Source organism: Corvus hawaiiensis, chromosome 12 (genome assembly GCF_020740725.1).
Source record: "Corvus hawaiiensis isolate bCorHaw1 chromosome 12, bCorHaw1.pri.cur, whole genome shotgun sequence".
Lineage (NCBI taxonomy): Eukaryota > Metazoa > Chordata > Aves > Passeriformes > Corvidae > Corvus > Corvus hawaiiensis.
In genome coordinates, this window is record NC_063224.1 from 13,915,966 (window position 1) to 13,935,324 (window position 19,359).

The 19,359-nt window shown below is 39.8% G+C and overlaps 1 protein-coding gene across 6 annotated transcripts in view; it reads right to left on the reverse strand.

The window, feature by feature from the left end:
- PHKB (phosphorylase kinase regulatory subunit beta) overlaps positions 1-19,359 on the reverse strand; it is a 72,411-nt gene that overhangs the window by 11,436 nt on the left and 41,616 nt on the right. For 5 of the 6 annotated variants that reach the window (XM_048316630.1, XM_048316628.1, XM_048316627.1 and 2 more), the window contains 11 exons: positions 16,338-16,393; positions 16,079-16,172; positions 10,238-10,321; positions 9,945-10,049; positions 9,057-9,139; positions 8,886-8,976; positions 6,461-6,522; positions 6,212-6,374; positions 5,323-5,404; positions 3,148-3,205; positions 1,311-1,401 (listed from right to left, as the gene is read on the reverse strand). In XM_048316630.1, coding sequence (XP_048172587.1) covers positions 1,311-1,401; positions 3,148-3,205; positions 5,323-5,404; positions 6,212-6,374; positions 6,461-6,522; positions 8,886-8,976; positions 9,057-9,139; positions 9,945-10,049; positions 10,238-10,321; positions 16,079-16,172; positions 16,338-16,393 — 969 coding nt within the window. Of the gene's footprint in view, positions 1-1,310; positions 1,402-2,270; positions 2,362-3,147; positions 3,206-5,322; positions 5,405-6,211; positions 6,375-6,460; positions 6,523-8,885; positions 8,977-9,056; positions 9,140-9,944; positions 10,050-10,237; positions 10,322-16,078; positions 16,173-16,337; positions 16,394-19,359 lie in introns of all 6 variants that reach the window. The other variant, XM_048316629.1, reaches the window with a different exon arrangement.

Below are 19,359 nucleotides of genomic sequence, written 5' to 3' on the forward strand. Positions count from 1 at the left end.
AGGTTTAGACAGTTATATAATTTCATACATTTTAGATGTGGAGCTCAATTAAAATTCAGAATTAAATTTATATTTTGTTTTCCTATTCCTACTAGCATGCTAAAAGTTACAGCCTTGATTTTAATAAAATGTATTGCTGGTTCTGGATTGTTTAATGACAAAAAAAGGAATTTTGTTAAAATTCTGGTTTGTTTTCAATCTACTGTCAGTAAGACAGTTTTTCTGCTCTAATAAAGATCATTGTTATTAAGTGATCAAGGAAGGGAAGCGAGGTTAAAAACTTGCAAATAGCCTCAAATTATGCTGCATGCAGGTGTAGTTTCTTCTACCACTGAGTAGCACTAGAAGCTCAAACCCAGACCTCAGTCTGGAGTAAGACAACAACATTACACATAAGCAAGTATACACATACATATATTTAATACAAAAATACAGAAATATTCAATTAGTATTATTTGGAAGCAGCTATCCGTGAACTTAATTAAAATTATTATGCTCAGGAAGAAAAATAATGTCCTCCTTAGGAAAGGAAAAAACACTGATGATCAAACTTTCTTTCAAACAGAAAACTCTGAAAGACCTTTTGCTCAGCTGCCACCCACAGGTTGTCTTATGCTCAATCATACAGAGATTTGCATTTAAGAGGTCTTTCAAAAGATGCCTTATTACTTCACTCCCTCTACTTTTGTGAAATAAGAAGGCATATAGATAAAATCACAGAAAGGTTTGAGTGGGAAGGGACCTTAAAGATCATCTCATTCCAACGTTCCTGGCTCCAAACCCCATTTAACCTGGCCTTGAACACTCCCAAGGATGGGGCAGCCACAGATTCTCTGGGAACCTGCACCAGGCCCTCACCACCCTCACAGGGAAGAACTTCTTCCTAAGATCTAATCTAAACCTACCCTATCTCATTTTAAAGCAATTCCCCTTTGTCCTGTCTCTACATGCCCTTGTCAAAAGTCCCTCTCCAGCTCTACTGGAGCCCCTTTAGGCATTTGAAGGGGTTCTGAGGTCTCACCAGAGACCTTAAACCCAAGGAGTTACATAAATCATGGCCTCTTCCCCTCTTCCCTAAAACCTGAACTGTCTTTTCAGTCTTATCCTGTCATTAATTAAAATTATTATTCAATTCCAAATACAATTATTAAACATATCTCTATTTTCTCTGGATTTTTCTTCTTTGGTAAGGTTTTTTTTTAGCCATTGGGTACTTTTAAAAGAAGCATCAGAGGCCTTCAAAATGAACAAGCCGTTTGTTTAGTTTCTGTTATCATTCCTTAATACATTTCTGAGGAGCAAAGACTTACCTGCTTGCCCTGAACTAAAACATTAGTAATAGATGGTGCAAGGCTGTCCACTAGTTTACCTAAAAGACTTGCTGCGAAGCGCACAACAGACCTGAGGGCAGAAAACAGAGCAATCCCACTACATATCACATGCTAGTTTAATGAATTCAGATATCAATTTGAAGTCTGCAACAGCAGAGATCTCAAAATTAACTCAGTGAATACATACATTATTTACAAAGTGGAATTCAGATCAGATTTTATGCAATCTTCTGTAGATTTTCATTTTTTAGTTTAGATACAGGTTAATGGATCAAAAATATATTTAGATAGAACTCATTAAACTACCAGTTCCATAAAAAGCTTCTTGTTCTCTTCTCGACATCATCTTGAACAAAGACAGGTAAGAAATCCCAGCTCCTCTTTTATGACATTTTCATCATTTTGCAAGATAACTTTGGTAATTTTTAAATCTATTTAAGGAAGAGTCAGGAAGATTTTGCAAGAGAAAGTACAACACATAACACCAAGGCTTTGCTGTGTGTTCCATGCTGAGGTAATACTTTGCATGTGTGGCATGAAAAGAAGAGACTTGTGTCACCTGCTAGGTTAAAAACAAGCTGTAACTTCTAAGAACCACATTTTTGCATATATGCAGTTGATAGTCAGAGATAAGAATATATTTAATAACAATTTATTGACAAAATACAAACCTAACAGACCTGTAATTAAGCTTTTCTAGCACAGATTTTGAGGCTACTAAAAACCATTTATCTGCAGAGATGAGGAACAAGCTGTAATACTGTACGGTGTTAGTAAAAAACTCAAACATTTGATGTTGATTCCTGTGAAAACTGCTACACACTTCTTAAGATCAAGAGCAAAGCATTTCAAAAATGCATTAGCTGATACTATCAAAATGCAAATAAGCAAAAAAAAATAATCTCACAGAGCTGCACTTCAGATTTCTGGGCACTTTACCTGTTTCCCATGTACCAGTAAAGTAGTAATATGTGGGGTTATAGAAGAAGAAAATTTCTGTGCAAATGCAGCACTGTAGCGCAACACCAACCTATATGTGTGTCACATGGCAATCATGGAAGAGAAATGAAAAATAGTTTACATATTCTGTTTCAAAAAATACTTCTGATTTTTATTATTTACAAAAAATACCACCAAGGTATTTTGGTTCTACCTCATTATTGGCAAAGGCCCATTTAACTGTACAAAGAGACAAAAATGAAAAACAGCTTTTATATTTACTGACCTGTTACAAATAGTTACAGAGTGAGAGAACAGAGTTCAGGACAGGCTTGACTTTGATAAAAAGAAATTAAACTTCTACTGAGCTTCAGGGCAAAGAAATTAATAAATAACATGTAAATATCAATCTGCTTGCTGAAACCTTTTAAAGTTATTGTGTCAAAGTCAGGCTCAAAGCAAATTACTTCAGGGCAATAAATCTGAGTTAGTGCATCAGCTTAAGTGATTTATATCTGATCACCAGCCATCCTACATAAAGCTATTGACAATATTTTATCATGCCCTGTAAGAAATAAGAATATTAACATTCTACTCACATTCTTTTAATTTAATGAGGCCTGTGTATTGGCAATAGCACTCAGTGCAAAACCAGCCTATTGCTTTCGTATTTTAAAAGAAAACAGTAAGAAACTGCTTCTTAATTTTTTAAAGTCTATTAAACCAGACCTGCAGCTGCCATGCACCAATACAATTGTCAGGAAAGCTGTCATTTTCCCTCCTTTAAGTGTGAGAGAATTCAGCCTTACTTTCTATAAACACATTAGGAAAACAAAATTGGTGTAAGCCAGAAGGAACACGATATTTGTATACAAACCAGAGCTTTCTGCTGCCAGCTCGTCTGTAGATTCTTTCTATGTGCTCAGCAACAGTACCTAAAGGCATTTAACAGAAAAAAGAAAAACAAAACACAAGCAAAAAAAGATGCACAGTTTTAATTTAACAGTAATAAGGCAAGTTTGATGAGACCAGTTAATTCTGAATCTGCTTGAGTGAAGCACTTATCTATTATGCTCAACATCTAAAATTCAGATGCAATCAAGTCCTCTGTCTCCCAGTATATGTTGTAATTCAAAAAGCCAAACCAGATTTCGGCTAAATTTGCTGCTCATGCTATAGAGACACCTATAATATCACCTATTCCTACAATATATTGGGGAAGATTAATCCATATACAGATTTGGCCTATAAAGGTACACCCCATCATAAGGTACATCCTCAAACTGCAGAACCCAGGGTTCTGCAGGTTCTGGTTTTAGATTTATGTTTTATTGATTGTTTGATTATTTAATGTCAGTCTCAGTAGTCTCCATGCAGGGAATGCAGGGAACTCTTTGTCTTAATGACTCAGAGCATTTAATACAGGGTGCATATTAAAAAGGTTACCATCACCGACTGTTTCATATGGGATGGCACCAAAAGGTCTGTACAAGTTATCTCTGAATACTCAGAGGCACAACAGCACTTTCGTTGGATCTAATTGGTTTCAACAGTTTTTAAGTTCATCATCATGATCCAGTGGTTGTAAGTGGTAATGCTGCTTGCTTACAGAGGTTAGGGAATCTGCCTTGAGGTGTTTCTAGAGTAAGTAACACAATATACAAAGGACTAAAAAGAAAGCTCCTGAGGCTCCCAAAGCCTCACAACACTCCAGGTAACTGGTGGAAAAGGCCACTTCAGAGGCTACATGGGCCTAATGTGCAGATTCCAACCGTGACTTGCACCAATGCACTGGGTTATCAGCCTTATGTGGCTTTCCACTCCTTTGTGCAGTTTTGGGCACCACAACAGAAGGAAAATAAAAAGACATTAGAAAGTATCCAAAGGAGACACAGGAAGATTGTGAAGGATCTAGCAGAGAAGCCACGTGAGGAGTGGCTGAGGTCACTTGGCTTGTTGAGCCCAGAGAAGAGGAGACTGAGGAGAGACCTCATTGTGGTCTGCAACATCTTCTAAAGGGACAGCAGAGGGGCAGGAACAGGTCTTCTCACTCTGGTGACCAGTGACAGGCCTCGAGGAAATGGCTGGAGCTGAGTCAGGGCAGGCTGTTTGCATAGCAGGAAAAGGTTTTTCACCCAGAAGGGGTTGGGCACTGAACAGGCTCCCCAGGGCAGTGGGCACAGCATCAAGCTTGTCTGAGCTCAAGAAGCATTTGGACAATGCTCTCAGGCACACGGGGGGATTTGTTGGGCTGTCCCGTGAAGGACCAGGAGCTGATTTTGATGATCCTTGTGGGTCCCTTCCAACTCAGGATATCCTATGGATTCTATGACATTTTTAACATAGCAATACGGATGTAATGTATGTTTATGTCAAAATGACAACTTTTCTCCACGTGAACCAGCCATCTCACATGAAAATTAAGAAGCAGGGCTCTGTAACAGGAGGTGGGAAGTCCTACTGCTTAATTAATAAGCCCTCTTTTTCTGAGGAGTATTCATATATACAAAGGCAGCTAAAAAGCAGTCTTTGGAAAAAAAGATAGAACACCAAACTTTACAGCACAAAATCCTAAAGCCTCAGTAGCCTTTTCAGAATTATATTACAGGAACTTAGACCCTGTGCTTTAAAACAAAGCCATAATACAAAACAGAGTTTCACAGATACATTGAACTGAAGTCAGATTACATCAAAGCAGAATAAAAATTCAGTATAAAGCCTCATATAGTTCAGACTGTTACAGACATATAGACTTACGTTTTGATTTTCTTTGTAAGGTCAAATCCTCTATTTCTTTTTAATCTATGCATTCAAAATTACAACCAGATACAGCACTGGCCTACAAACAATCTAAAAGAGTTCATATATCCAGCAGCTCATTCCCCACCACACCATCAATTTGCATGTCCTATTTAACACAGAAATTGCTTTAAATGGCACAGAAAACAGCTACACAACTGCTGGCATGCACAGCTATTATTCATGTTCATTGCAACTCAGCACACAGCTGCTTCCTCAATGCTCAGAACAGTCAAATGGAAGAAGTTCTTACCTTCCTTGGTGATAAAATTCGGCCCTTCCCTTTTAAGCAATATACTTGAGAGTAACGCTTGACTTGCCATGCAATTGCAGTCCTTAAATAAAAAACAGCAACAACAGAACCACAAATAGCCTTCAGATTTTCACTGAAGCAAAACCAGAACAGCTATTAAAAATTTCAGGTGAAACCAAAGGGCCTTTTTTTCTTTTCAATTTAAGGAAAAGTCTACATATTTTATTTTCAAGGGGATTTCACAACTCTTCCATACCCTATGTATGCTGTATCCTTGTCACTGCTGCTTGCAGAGGCTTCTCTGTGGATCATATTAAGTTGTAATAATTTAACCTGGGAAAAGTTTCCTGGTTTTTCATTCTCAGGTCCTGTCACTTACAGCAGAAATGCTTGTAATGAAATAGGGAACCAAGCAGAATACTTGTGTATCAAACACTAGATCCAGAACAGTTACTGGTAGTTTTCCTCTAGATGCAGGAAAAATGCCAGATTGCAACTATCCCTTGATGCCATTGAGAAGTTCCCAGTCCATCCAAGTGAATACCCACTGCTCAAGTCTTTTGAACTACAGTTTGTCAATAAAATATCTATTCTTAAGACACATGACAAATGGATGCCCTCCTAGATGGTCACGAGCACCAAGGATGATTGGGGCAGCTGGGAGAATTGAGAGCCAACAGCTACACGTGAAGGGCCAGGAAGTTCTGTGATAAGATAAAGAGGAAGATTCCCTGAGTATGAAGAGGAACTTCAGACATTTTATGTTATTAGCTGTGCCACAACCCTGATCTTGCTGATCTAAGTAGGCTGCTGGTAAAAAGAGTATCAGCACAGAATTTCTTATTTCATGAGAATGAAGTTACACTGTACTTTTATCAAGTTTTCTTACGTTAAGTTTCTGCAGGATCTCATACGTTGACTTGTTTTTCCAGTCATTAATATTTACATCTGGTTGCTGCTCAAGTTCAGAAGCATTGGGAGTACTAGACTGTCTCTTAACTTTTGAATGTTTTGGAAGATCCAGCTCCTCCAAACTCTTAAATACAGGAGCCCTGAAAAATAAGTATTTAATTTCTTCATAGTTCAGAAAATTTTAATTATCAAATAAGTCATCACTACTATTTACACATAGCCTTACTCTTCTGTTTCAGTGATTCTTAGGAAGTCAAGCTGTTCAACAACTGCTCCAGATATTAATGTCTGAAATGAAAAATTGAAAACAAATTTTAAAATATGTACATAACTATACAGCTATCTTTTCATCTCAGTATGTTGCTGGTGGTTTCCACTGAGAAAGTAGTTTTTTTATCTACAGTTCCAAATATTTTTACACTTTCAGAATATCTTCCCTCTTTCATGAGGAAAAAGACAGCTTAAGACAGCAGAAGTCTCTTGGGGCTGCTGTCTCCTTTTTGGTCATGTTCTGTTGTTCTTTTGCCCTGGCCAGCTTCATCGAGCAATGCCCAACCCCCAAAATCCAAGTCTGATGAAAACACTTGAGATGGAGGATGTGCATTCCTCAGAGTCCTGTACAGTCCCCATGTTCTGGATCCCAATGCTCATTATTCCAGGGATGGCTGAAGGCCAGGCAGTTTTCTTGTCATTTTCACTGATGTTTCAGGCAAACACTACAAAGAACATTCCTATACTCTATTCATTCCCTAATCCAAGCAGGCCTGGCCTAAGTTTGCACATCAAATGCATCTTACAAATACTTCCATCTCAAAAGATTACACACCTGAAACGCAGTGTTGCATTTATCTGATGTAGTCATTACAATTCACTCACTCTGCATTTATACGAATTCCCTATTTATCTACTGCCAGAGGAAATGTATTGTACTACAGCATTCTTAAGACTGCTTTTGATGGTTCTCATTAGCTAAATACAACTGAGTGTGTTTTGTGAACTTTTATATTCCATTTTCATTGTACATGAGTTGCAGTAAAACATTGATCTGTTACGCTCTGAGATGACAGAATATAAAAACCCTGCTTTGCTTTTATTACTGGTGCCATTCATTCTTTGCCTTGCCTATCTGCTTGAACACATGATGACAATGAAGGTAAAAATCAGAAAAGAGCCACAAATCTTCTGAGCATAAAAAATCTTAAATCAGATTAGGTACATTTTACAGGAAAAAAAGAGTATTCACCCAATTAGAGAGACAGATTCTCTCTGGGCATGTTTAACATGTGCACCTAAAGGAAGGAGCTGAATACAACTGACAAAGATCAATATATATTTTGTTGGAATAAATGAATTATTCAAGAAAACACCAGGAATTAGACATGTCCCTTGTTCTTTTCCCCAAATCCTCCCCTATAATGAAACAAGACTGTTCATAAAATGTGACAACTGTGCAGTAAGACAGAGATTCCAGTTCAGCTGCTGGAGCAAGCACACAGTATCCCAGCAAGAAAGGCACCCACCACCATCTCCACTGGCCTTCAAGCCAAACAAATATTTGTTTGTAGTTTTCCCATGTGCTCTTTTTAATGGCTAACAAATAAAGCAAAGACCAGTGGCTGTCAACATCTTAAACCCTTTAAAACTCCTCCTTAATTATTATATTAGAAAAAAGATCTTTCCAGAAGGTCAGTGAATATGGAAGGGAAAGTTTATTCCCTGATGGCTGTCCAGTGTAGTGCTTAAAATAAGGACACAGATAGATGGAAAAATGTCTGATAAATCTTTCTTGCAAGGCAAGAAAGTCATTGCAGTTAAATTTAAAAAACAAACAAACAAACCAACCAACCAAACCACAACAACAACCCTGCAGCCAAATGAAAGGTTTTCCATGGGCAGTAATGGCATTTGCTATAGGAAGACTTAGTTGTACCAGGAGAGACTACACGACCTATGTGTGATCAGCAGAAATACATAAATACTTAAAGATTCCAAGGATATCTTAAACCACCATAGCTAGGAGCATTTCCTTTACAAATGACCCAGCTCTTCTACAAATTAATGATTTTCTAGGGAACAAGAAGTCATTACTCTGTCTTTAGTCTTCTCTCTTAAAAAAAACCCCAATAGTTCAATAGGTGTAAACTAAGATTAACTAGCACATAGGACTATGTAAAATCAGCACCTGTCTTGGTAATTTTCACATTTTAATGAAGGAATGTTCCTGCTTTGAGATTCATCCAAACAGCAAAGATGTTCAAACTAGATCTTAGTTCTTGTAAGAATTTTAATATATGTGAAGCACCTTTTTTTCCCCTCCGTGATTACCTAATCAAAAGAAATCCCTTAGTGCTTGACACCATGGCTTTATCCTTTGGTAGTCATTTCACAAGACTGCCTAACAAAAAACACCGTTTTCCCTTCTGAAAATCCTCTGTGAAGATTATGACTTTCAAAAGACTCATCAAAAGGAATTAAAATAAACCCATGTTTCTGTTGATACAAAAAAAATAGTACCAAATGTCTTGAGTCTTGACTCCTTACTTTTATGAACTAAATAAAATCCTTGGAAGTCACATAAACCCCAAAAATAGCAAGAATACATGTACCAGTACCAGAAGGTAAGAACACAAAAGTCAGGAGAAACATCTTACCTGTACTCTGTCAACATGAACCTTCACTCCTCCAACAATTCCCTTTCTAAAGGCTGCCAGCATATCTAATATGGGACTGAATCTGCTCCCTCTGAAATTTGAAACAGAATTCCATTAATCTTGCAGTTGGGTAAATCCCACACAGCAAATCCTGCTCTTCTCTCTCCCTACCTTATGTTGTCTTCCCTGATCAGTACCACAAACAGGGGCCGGCCGTGCATTTTCCAGTACTGCTTAATGAACTGCAGGGCGTTCTGGGCAGAAAAGCATGTCAGTCACAAAAAATCCCAAACAACACAACAAGCACAACCTACCAGAACACACAGTACAAGACAGTAAAAGACTGATAGCCCTGAGAACACCAACAGGTTAAAAACACCTTAGCTACTAAAGCACCAACAGGTTTCTGCAACAGGTACAAGCTGCGGTCAAGCCCTGCTATTTCCTAAGTGTTCTGAAAATAGTCCTAAGCAAATGTATGGATCAGGGAGCAAACCAGGAGACAGTGCAGTGCTCTGAACTACAGGCAACGACCTAGAAAGGGTGTGAGGGGATCCAAGGCTTGAATGCCAGGGCATGGAATCACCAGGGCCACCTTCCGTGCACTGACATCGCTGCTCCAGCCCAGGGCACGTGGCAGGTGAGCTCTGCACTACTGCTGACCTTACAGGGAAGGGGGGCAGGTTTTACTATTTGTGCAAAATCAAGTAGTGTTTCCTCCAGGTAAGGCTTTCATATTTCCTGTAAACACCAGTCTTGTTCCTTTTTTCAGCCAAGAACGTTTGTTCTCCCAAAGAAACAAATGATAATTTGCTTGCTGCCCTAAAGTACTCCCAATCACTTTGGGGGCAGTTTTTTTGTCACACAGAGATACTCACTAGAACTCACACTGGGCTGACAGGATATTTGTCTCAATACACTTTCTAGCAGCAAGTTTTTGTATTACAATAATACACACTGTACTGCATTCCTCCGTCAGTCTTCTGTTTTATCAGACTGCACAGTTTATTCTTCTACAGACTGTTTTTGTCAGTTATTCAGATGAGAAGTTACAAATACCTTAATGTCATCAATCAACATCATAACGTCCTGAGACATGTAGAAATCACTGAGATCAAAAATGATCGAGTAGCAAACTACAGTCTTCCCTAGTATTCGATAAATCTGTTGAGAGAGAAAACTTCCATTTATCTTCTCTTTAAAACATTCATAAGGGCCAAATACAAGGACTTGAAAGTCAGATACATGCATAAAATAACACTACATGTCAATTCTAGTTAAAATCATACAGAGACTACACGTTTATCTAAATACATAGCAATAACAAGAATAGAAACTTTTCTTGCAACAACCTTTGATGTCCCAAGGCAGCCTATGGGTCTGTCCGGTCTTCCAGATAATCCCAGTTTCTCATTGACTCCCAAATGGAAGTAAGCCTGTGAGAAAGAACCATGAAAACTGATATAAACCTAGATACCAGCCTTTCTCATGCTCCTGCCACGTCTCACAAAGAAGGCTGTGTGCAGTCTGCTTTGATTAGAAAATGATTCAGAAAATGTGGCTGTTATTTCTATTCAGGGTTGGTTTTTTTAAAAAACACTTCTTGTTTCCTATATTAGGTCTTCTTTTTAATTTCTTGCTCCTATTACTTTTCTATTCTACATAAGTAAAATATTTATTGATTTTTCAAATTGCTTATTGAAATAATTTTTTTAAAGATCATTTGCATGTATTGGCTAGCCGAATTTGCCTTCTGTACTGCTTTTCCAGTGTGGATACATAACTAGAAGAGTAACATAAGAATCCTTTAAAGATCTTTATTCAAATGTTAGTACAAATCTGGAAAATTAATGCATCAGCAACACAAGCAAGAGAGAACTATCTCATTATTCATAGCTTGATTCTTATTAGAGTTATGTATGCCTAGCATTACTTCAACTGATAAAATTTTGCAAAAAATAATCTTTATTTATTACAGTGTATGAAAATAAAACCATAAGAAAACAACTAATCTGGGAGCAATAGAGTATAAATGTATCAGCTAAACCTTGTTGGGGTCCCTCCCCTGCCGTGTAGCCCTGGGAGAGGGGCCCTGAGGGCACAGACACGGGGTTTCCTGCCCCTGCTCAGCCTCGTTCCCATTGGTTGGTTTGTATTCCCTGCGCGGGCAGAAGGACCCTTGGTCCCGTGACTGGAACAGTTCCTCGGCAGAGCTCCGGCCATGCGGCTGGAGAAATAAACATCTCTGAAACAGCTATCAAGAATCTGTCTGTCCATATATATTTCCTTTCCACGGGACTCCTGGTTTGATATATGCGTGTTGCAGGATCCCCACTGCAACAAATGGTGGAGATTTGTGAGCAGAACGATCCCCGATCCCTAAGCGACTGATTTGTGTGAGTAAACCCTGGAAACTTTGGATTCCTCTTCTTGGTTTTGCTTTGCTATTCCATATCTAAACTATGGAGGAACCGTGGGAAGACTCTTGGCTCTCAGAGCCGCATATGGACATTTATCTTAAACTTAAAATGATTCTTGAACAACGATTTGTAAATTTTAGCTTGATTCAAGCTCAAAAAGAACTGAAACACTTCCTGGCATGGTTGTTTAAGAACTTTTTCCATGTTTCTTGGGATTTAATTATTACCAAGGGCTTTTGGAAAACCGTTTGGACACAGTTAATACTGGAGTCAAAATATATGCCGATGGAAGAATATTTTCGTGAATATTATTTAGTTACCGAGACTGTTGAGCAATGTCAGCTGTGTCCTGGCGAAGGGAAGCCTGGCGCAGGGACCGTGCGGCCCAGGCCACGTGCACCGAGCGCTCTGCGAGCAGCAGCGAGGCAGTTCCCGCGCGCGGGCGGAGCCACGCGAGCCGCAGTGTCGGTGGCGGAGCGAGGCGCGGCGGGAGCGGCGGGACCCGGCGGTGCCTGCCCGGTCCTGTGCAGTGCGTGGTGGCGCGAGCCCCGTGAACGCCCGACCGAGAGGGGCGGCGCGCGGGCGGCGGCTGGCGGCGATGGCGGTGGAACGGAACCGCGCCCAGCCGAGACGCGCGCTGGAGCAGGGCGCGGGGGAGTCCTCGCTCGGGGGCCCGGCCGAGATGTGGGTGCAGCGCCCGGCAGCGGCAGCGAAGCTGCGACCAGAGGAGGCGACGCACGGAGAACTGAGCGGCGGGGCCCGGCCCGGCCCGCGCAGCCCCGAACGCGACCCCGGGAAGAGCGCGCAGGCACGAGCAGCCCCGACAATTCCAACACGGGAGCGACCGAAGGAGAGAGCAAAGACGCAGCGAGACAGAAAACAGCAGCCACTCGAAAAAACGAAAAGATCATAGTAACTAAGACCTTAGGGATAGTAAAATGGTATAATGTTAAGCAAAATTATGGTTTTATAACAAGGTGTGACAACCAGCAAGACATATTTGTGCATAGAACTGCTATTAAAAAGAATAACCCTGAAAAATGGATCCCAAGCTTGGGAGATGGAGAGGTGGTGGAATTTAATATTGTACTAGGGAGAAAAGGGTTACAAGCATCGCAGGTCACTGGGCCTGATGGTGTTCCTGTAAAAGGCAGTATATATGCAAAAAATCGTAGTCATGTTAGACAGTATCTCCATTGTAAGCCCCCCCTACAGTTTCCCTTTCCTAATCCCACCTTTCCCTTTTACCCTATGTCCTATTACCCCCAGTGTATTCCCAATCCGTTTTTTCACCCATGGTTTCCCTCACAAAACCATGCTTTTGCCAATTGTTTCCCCAAAAATCCCTTTCCAATGCCGAGTGGGGGATGAAAAGGGGGAGGGAAGAAGTTAAACCCTCTCCTGCCTCAGTTTCCCCACAAAGCATGCTCAGAGAATTCTGTCTCCCTTCTGTCAGCCCTAAGATGTTCCAGAGAATCTGTTTGGACATTTAAAGACTCAGGAGGGTGGCTTGTTTTGTTTTGAAACTGTTCTTGTTATGTTTATCCAGTTGTTTTCATTCTCCTTTTATTAAAATAAAACGGGTGAGGTGTTGAGGTCCCTCCCCTGCCGTGTAGCCCTGGGAGAGGGGCCCTGAGGGCACAGGCACGGGGTTTCCTGCCCCTGCTCAGCCTCGTTCCCATTGGTTGGTTTGTGTTCCCTGCGCGGGCAGAAGGACCCTTGGTCCCGTGACTGGAACAGTTCCTGGGCAGAGCTCCGGCCATGCGGCTGGAGAAATAAACATCTCTCTGAAACAGCTAGCAAGAATCTGTCTGTCCATATATATTTCCTTTCCACGGGACTCCTGGTTTGATATATGCGTGTTGCAGGATCCCCACTGCAACAAAACCTGACTGAAAGATGTAATTTTTCCTTATTTGGCCCGGTTTAGGTAAGGAACCCATCATTACTGCAGAATATTCAGAATTCTGAAAATTTTCTGAAGTCCAATCTTTCTTTATGTTATAGGAAGATAATTCAGAAGCAAATGGAAGCAAACACTTGAACAAACATTACACTCAATAGCTTTCTATTGCTGTCAGCTTTGGGCCTTCCTGATCCTAACCATGGTTCTGCCTTAATACCAAGAACTATTTTAAAAAGAAAATAAACAAAATTACCCACATGACCTGTTCATCCAGAGTCAGGAACAGTGTTCAAGTGGGAAAGGATGGAGACATCGGAACACTGATAGCTTTCAATAACCCATCTGCGCATAGCAAAGCCAAACAGTGCTGAACCTCTTTCTGTGGTAAATAAGGGAGACTGGAAGAATGGCAGTAGACAGGACAATTTAACACTTAAAGGAGCTGCATTTTTCTGGAATGCAGAACATCAAATGCTTTCTTAACAAAAGCAGAGCTGCATTAGCGTTGTGACATTGTCTCTCTCCTTGAAGACTCTTTAGCTTGAGGCCTCATGTTTACACACAGGCTACTAAAGCAGTTTCCTCTTCTAGTGATAGTTCTCCATCCTGATCTGTTACAATCAAAGCTCAGATTCAGCACCAGGCACTGTAACAATGCACAGTTTCATTCAAGTCCAGCTGCTTCAAGAACCTTTGGTCTTTTATTTTTAATAAAATAAAAGCCCTCAATTCTGGATTACTAAAGCTGCTAATAGCAAGAAATGGCTGTGAAAGCAGACTGGGCTGTTGGGTTGATTTATGAGCATGAACCAAACTGCAGTGGTCTTGCACACCATCTGTTTCTGTGCTCCCTTTCCTCCTCTCAGTTCATGCCAGGGGTATTCTGCTCCTCTCCTGTGCTATACTTCCACTCCAGATGTACGTTTTCCTATGTATTACGTGTGTCTTGTCCCATTTTATTGTTTATCTCTTCTTTCTCTCTCCACTTTGTGGATATGTTTACTTGACTTCAAGTTCTACTTTCAATCCCGATCCATTTGTTTTACAGCGCTTTTTTGGACACGTGCCTGTTAGTAAGTCCAGAGATTTAAACTGTTATCATGTGCTACTTAGAGCAGTTCAGAGGTTTCTGATTAAATTAAATACTCCTTAGAACTGACAGCACCAGTGTAGGAAATACTGAGATCCATATTTTCCATGGATCAACCTTCTGTTCCCCAAAATACAATGACTTCTCCATCACTGGCTTCCTCTCCCCACAAAGGATGACAAATAATACCAGAGTTTTTGTTTATTTGCTTTTTGGTTCATACTGATTATTGGCATAAGCCCAGAGATCAAACCCAGTTCTCATAACACCCCAAACACTCTCTCTACTTCACAGCTCTTATTAGAGCCTTTATTAGAAGCCCATTAGGAAGAGGTGTTGTAGCAGATGAATTAATATTTTTATGGCATTCTTTGAAAAGTAAATTTTGATGAGGCAGATGTACCTACCCATCATGAGGATAAGGGAAGTGTCAGAATTGCCAGATATCTCAACAGCTTTAGAAAAATAAATCCTAACACAGACATTTTCATAGATAGGAATTTAATTGATAATAAAACTTAATGAAGGTCTCATCTTTTTGTCAGGGAAACTAAAGAAGTGATGGATGACAGAGACAATATATACTTCTATGGTAAAGTTATGGAGTAGTCATTTGTTAAACCGAAGTTTCAGGTACAGAATTCCAGGACAGATACAGACAAAGAGAACATATTTTGGAATATATTATCAAGAAAGCTAGTGAGTAAAAATGGGTTCAGAAATGAACAAGGATGAATGGAAACATGGATATTTCTCTTCTCTCTGTTTCAGTACTTCTCAAGTGTTAGTGGCAGCCATTATTTAGGGTAAGCATTTTTCTGAATAAGCCACAGCCAGGTTTAGTACACCTGTTATCCTTGCAAACTTACGAGACCTGAAATATATCACTATATTCTCTATTTTTGAGTTTACTTTTTTCCTGTGTCCTACAGACTCCTGATCCAGATCATGGCATTGGCCATGTGACTTGATTTCTGAGGGAGAGCCCCACACGGTGCGTGGTCTGTCCTACCTCGGGACTGACAAACGAGAGTTTGTCACTGCACTGCCCCCAGACATTCATCGCTCTTGTGTGAGACCATTGCACAACACAAGGCTAGACAGGAGCTTTGTGGACCTGATCTACAAACAGGACTAGAAGGGCCAGCCTAGGACTGTGAGTCAAGTCCCTCAGGAGACTTCTTGTCCCTATAGAAAACAAGGCCTTCAGGGAGGATGAAGGGGATCCTGAAGATGATCCTTCATCCCAGTAATTTCTGACTGTGGGATTTTAAATGTGCTCAGCAAAAAGAGTTAAACCAAAAAGGATTTCAAAACCAAAACTTCCTGGATATAGTCAATCCAAGGGAAAACAGTGACAGAGATGTGGATAATGCCTGTTACAGGGGCTGCACTATGAAATCCTATGATGGTTTGTGCCTACTGCATTAACCCATTTCTTTGACTACTGCTCATTTGCTTGTTTCTCCATTGAGATTCATTTAGTTTACCAACCTACTAATATTATTAAAATTTTATTATTCATTCATTATACTTTGAAAGTGGCTCAGGCAATAAGCTAATCAGATAATATAGAACACATGGGCTCCCACGTTCCCCTGAAAGCTCCAGGCATCTGTAACTTCCAGTGCCAGCACACCTTGCAACTGCATGAGGAGAACACAAAAATGTAGGTAACAGCTTAGGGAGATACAAGGGTAATAGCTTGATATAAATCCTTATTTTTACAAAAGAAATATACAGATGGATTAATCATTTTAAATGCAGAATTCCTTACTTTGACAAGTTCTTTCTGAGCCCATATCTGAATTGGTTCCACCTGCTGGGGGGTCTGAGTTTGGATTCCATATGTGTTCAGAAAAACTTGGAGGCTAGAAATGAAATACGGATAAATTTAATGACAAATCACAGAATAGTTTTAACAATTCTCTTGGCAGCACATATATACAAGTAGCAGTATTTTATTCTACACCATTTCAGATGTATTGTTCAACCCTTCCTTAATATATAGGTACTTAACAAAAGTAAATACATACCGCTGGCTTTCTGCTATCAGGGCCACATGTACCACCACATCATTTTCTAAAGGACCCTAGAAAAAAATGAGAAAATCATAACTAGCATTGCTAACTAAAGATTTTACTCAATATAGCATGACCAGGGACAACAGCTATTTAAACAATTCCCAGCTATGACAGACACCACTGTCTGCATTGCTTTCTTTTATGGTGTGAGCAAATTGAAAGATTTGTAAACCTCAAGACTACAGGAATACTACCAGTAATACTCTGCAAGACACAATTTTGGGAATTAGTAATAAATAGACTTCTGGTAATCATTATACTTTTTGGATTAGTTTGGGCGTTTCTTTAATTAAGAAGAACTACATGGGGAAAACATTTTATTTCATACAAAAATTTAGAATTTATCCAATCAATATATCTCCTATATGCCTAATATGACCTAAAGGTTTGATACATAATTTTTTTATGAGTGAAATTATTCAGCTTTTTGGGTAAACAATAAAATTCACTTATGAATAATGACCTGATGATTTCAACCCTTTACTCTGAAAAATTGTCATCAGACAGCTGTTCTTTAGTGACATGAAAGACATATTACATTTTACAGAGGACAACTGCATTTCCTTGCATTATTACACAGACACTTCATGTTTGAAATAAATACTAGCATTTTACATCAGGAAGCCATGCAAATAGGAGTGAATTCAACATGCTAGGTGAGATCATTGACTTGACTCCCTGGGTCTCGAATGCACCTTTTCTGTCACTGGCAGAATGAGCTATGAACAACCACCCTAGTCCTTGTTCACTCCTCTGGCATTCACTGGCTGTAAAATGACAGAACTAAAGAGCAGCTCACATTTTCATTGCTAAAAATGTTTCTTGCCTGCTTTTGAATAGAGACTACCAGAACATGAATGACAGAAATTAAACACATCTTCTATCAATTGTATAAAAGGACAGCATTTTTTGTGATGATAGAAGGGTAGACAAAGATTCAGAACAAGAAGTTCAGAGGGAACAATTGCTTGCTCAGGCATCTGTGAGCCTTGGTATCAATAAAGATCTCAGGGATTTGCAGAAGAAATTCTTGGTAACATTCTCCCAGAAGTCTGTCAGCAACACATTTGCACTAAAAATTTTGGACTTTTTGCCACATGGAATAAGTTTCTGATGAAAGTATATGCACAAAGACACCAGATGAAGAAGTTGGAAGTGACATTAAAAGATTTTCATGCTCAGAATAAGATCATTGTGCTATCACTTGCATTAATATGAACAGTAGGAAAACTCAACCCAAAACTCGGCCATAATCATTGTGTATAAAACAAATACCCCACCTGAAAATGAGAGAGCCCCTTCCAAGACTATTGATTTGTAGACAGCCTGTCATCTAACCTGGGCAGTGGTCTTCAAGTTCAGACTCAATTATTACCCTCTAAATAAAGAACTTAGCAGGACTGTGTAACCATAGCCTGTAAAACGTATATAACCCATGAGTTCTGCCTCTCACACACAGCCAAGGACAGGATTCATTTACAGCATTAAATGGTGGTTCTAACACAGGCCAAGACTACACAAATGCACAGCTGGCACAACACAAAGTCTGTGTTAAAAACTACTAGATCTTTCAAAGTATTGTGGGAAAAATGTAACTATCATTGCAGCACAACTACAGGATTGCTGCAACATTAAACAGAAAGTTACTTTCACTGTCATTTGACATGTCACAGCCTGGAGGATCACAAGTAGGGGCCTAGAGAAACACAGATCAAAATAACAGATAAAACACTCAAAATGTAAGTCACCCTTTCCAACAATGATTGTGCTAGATAGCATTTCCTGTATATTTTTAAAAAAAGAGATACGGAAAAGCATTAAACTGCTAAATATTCCACTAAATAAATCTGGTTGTTGTTAGAAGTTCCATTTTAATGTCTTGGCTTTCTCATTTGTCTAATAAGGCCAGCTCAGATTCCCATAACATCAATCACTGTCTCCCTGAGACACCACAACAGCCCCCCTGCCCAGGCTCCCCCTCCTGCCTTGTGTTTCCACCTTGGATCCTTGGCAGAAGGGTCGGTTTCAGCTGCATTCTGCATGCTGTGCAGATGATAAATATACCTCAGAAGAACAAGATAAAAGACTGATTAGTTGTTCTTCCTCTCCAAAAAGAAGAACTTAAAAAAAAAAAAAAAATCATAGTTTTTAACAAGGTTATAAACTGTTGGAGGTAGGATAAAGGGAAAAATCCCTTACTCCTTTCCTGGCACAAGCAGAGAAAGCAGCTCAGTATCAGCCTTTTGCTGCACTCTCTCTGCACAGATGTTACCACTGTGCCTTTCTGCTTTACACTGCCAGGAAACCTCAGAACTCTGAAAAAACCCCATTCATTGTGAGCATGTGAGAGAGGGGGCAGAGCATTGAAGAGCCCCGATGGAAATGGTACCCACCGGGCTTTCCGAGCACACGGAGCGAGGAGAGGCCAACGGAAACAGCTCACAACAGGAGAGACTGCACTGCACCCCCATGACCCACCTGGCTGCTCCTGACCCACAACCCAATGGTCACAGAGCTGCTCTGGCAGCACTGACCACTGCTGACCACCCTGTGCCCATTGGCACTGACACACCAGACCCCTGAAATCAAACACAGCACACCTATGTGCCTCAAATTCCAAGAGAGTGTTTGGAGGTTTAGAATTGTGTTAACTGTGGTAGACAATTGAATTAACAGGAATGAAAGCAAGAATATGTTTATAATTAATATGACAAAACAAATCATCCAATATGGTTCCATCCAAATTAGACATGCTCTAATCCTAAACATAAAAAATCTTAAATTATCTCAGTCTACCTACAATTAATAATTTTAGTTCCCTCTTTACACGTTATCTATTTCCCTGAAAATAAAAAAAAAAAGCAGTCTATTATTTTGAATATTCTCTTCCCAATTCTCTTCATCAATAGGCATTCATCTTAATTCCCAGTAACTGAAATGAAATCCTTACAAATGATTGCTAACTCCACACAGC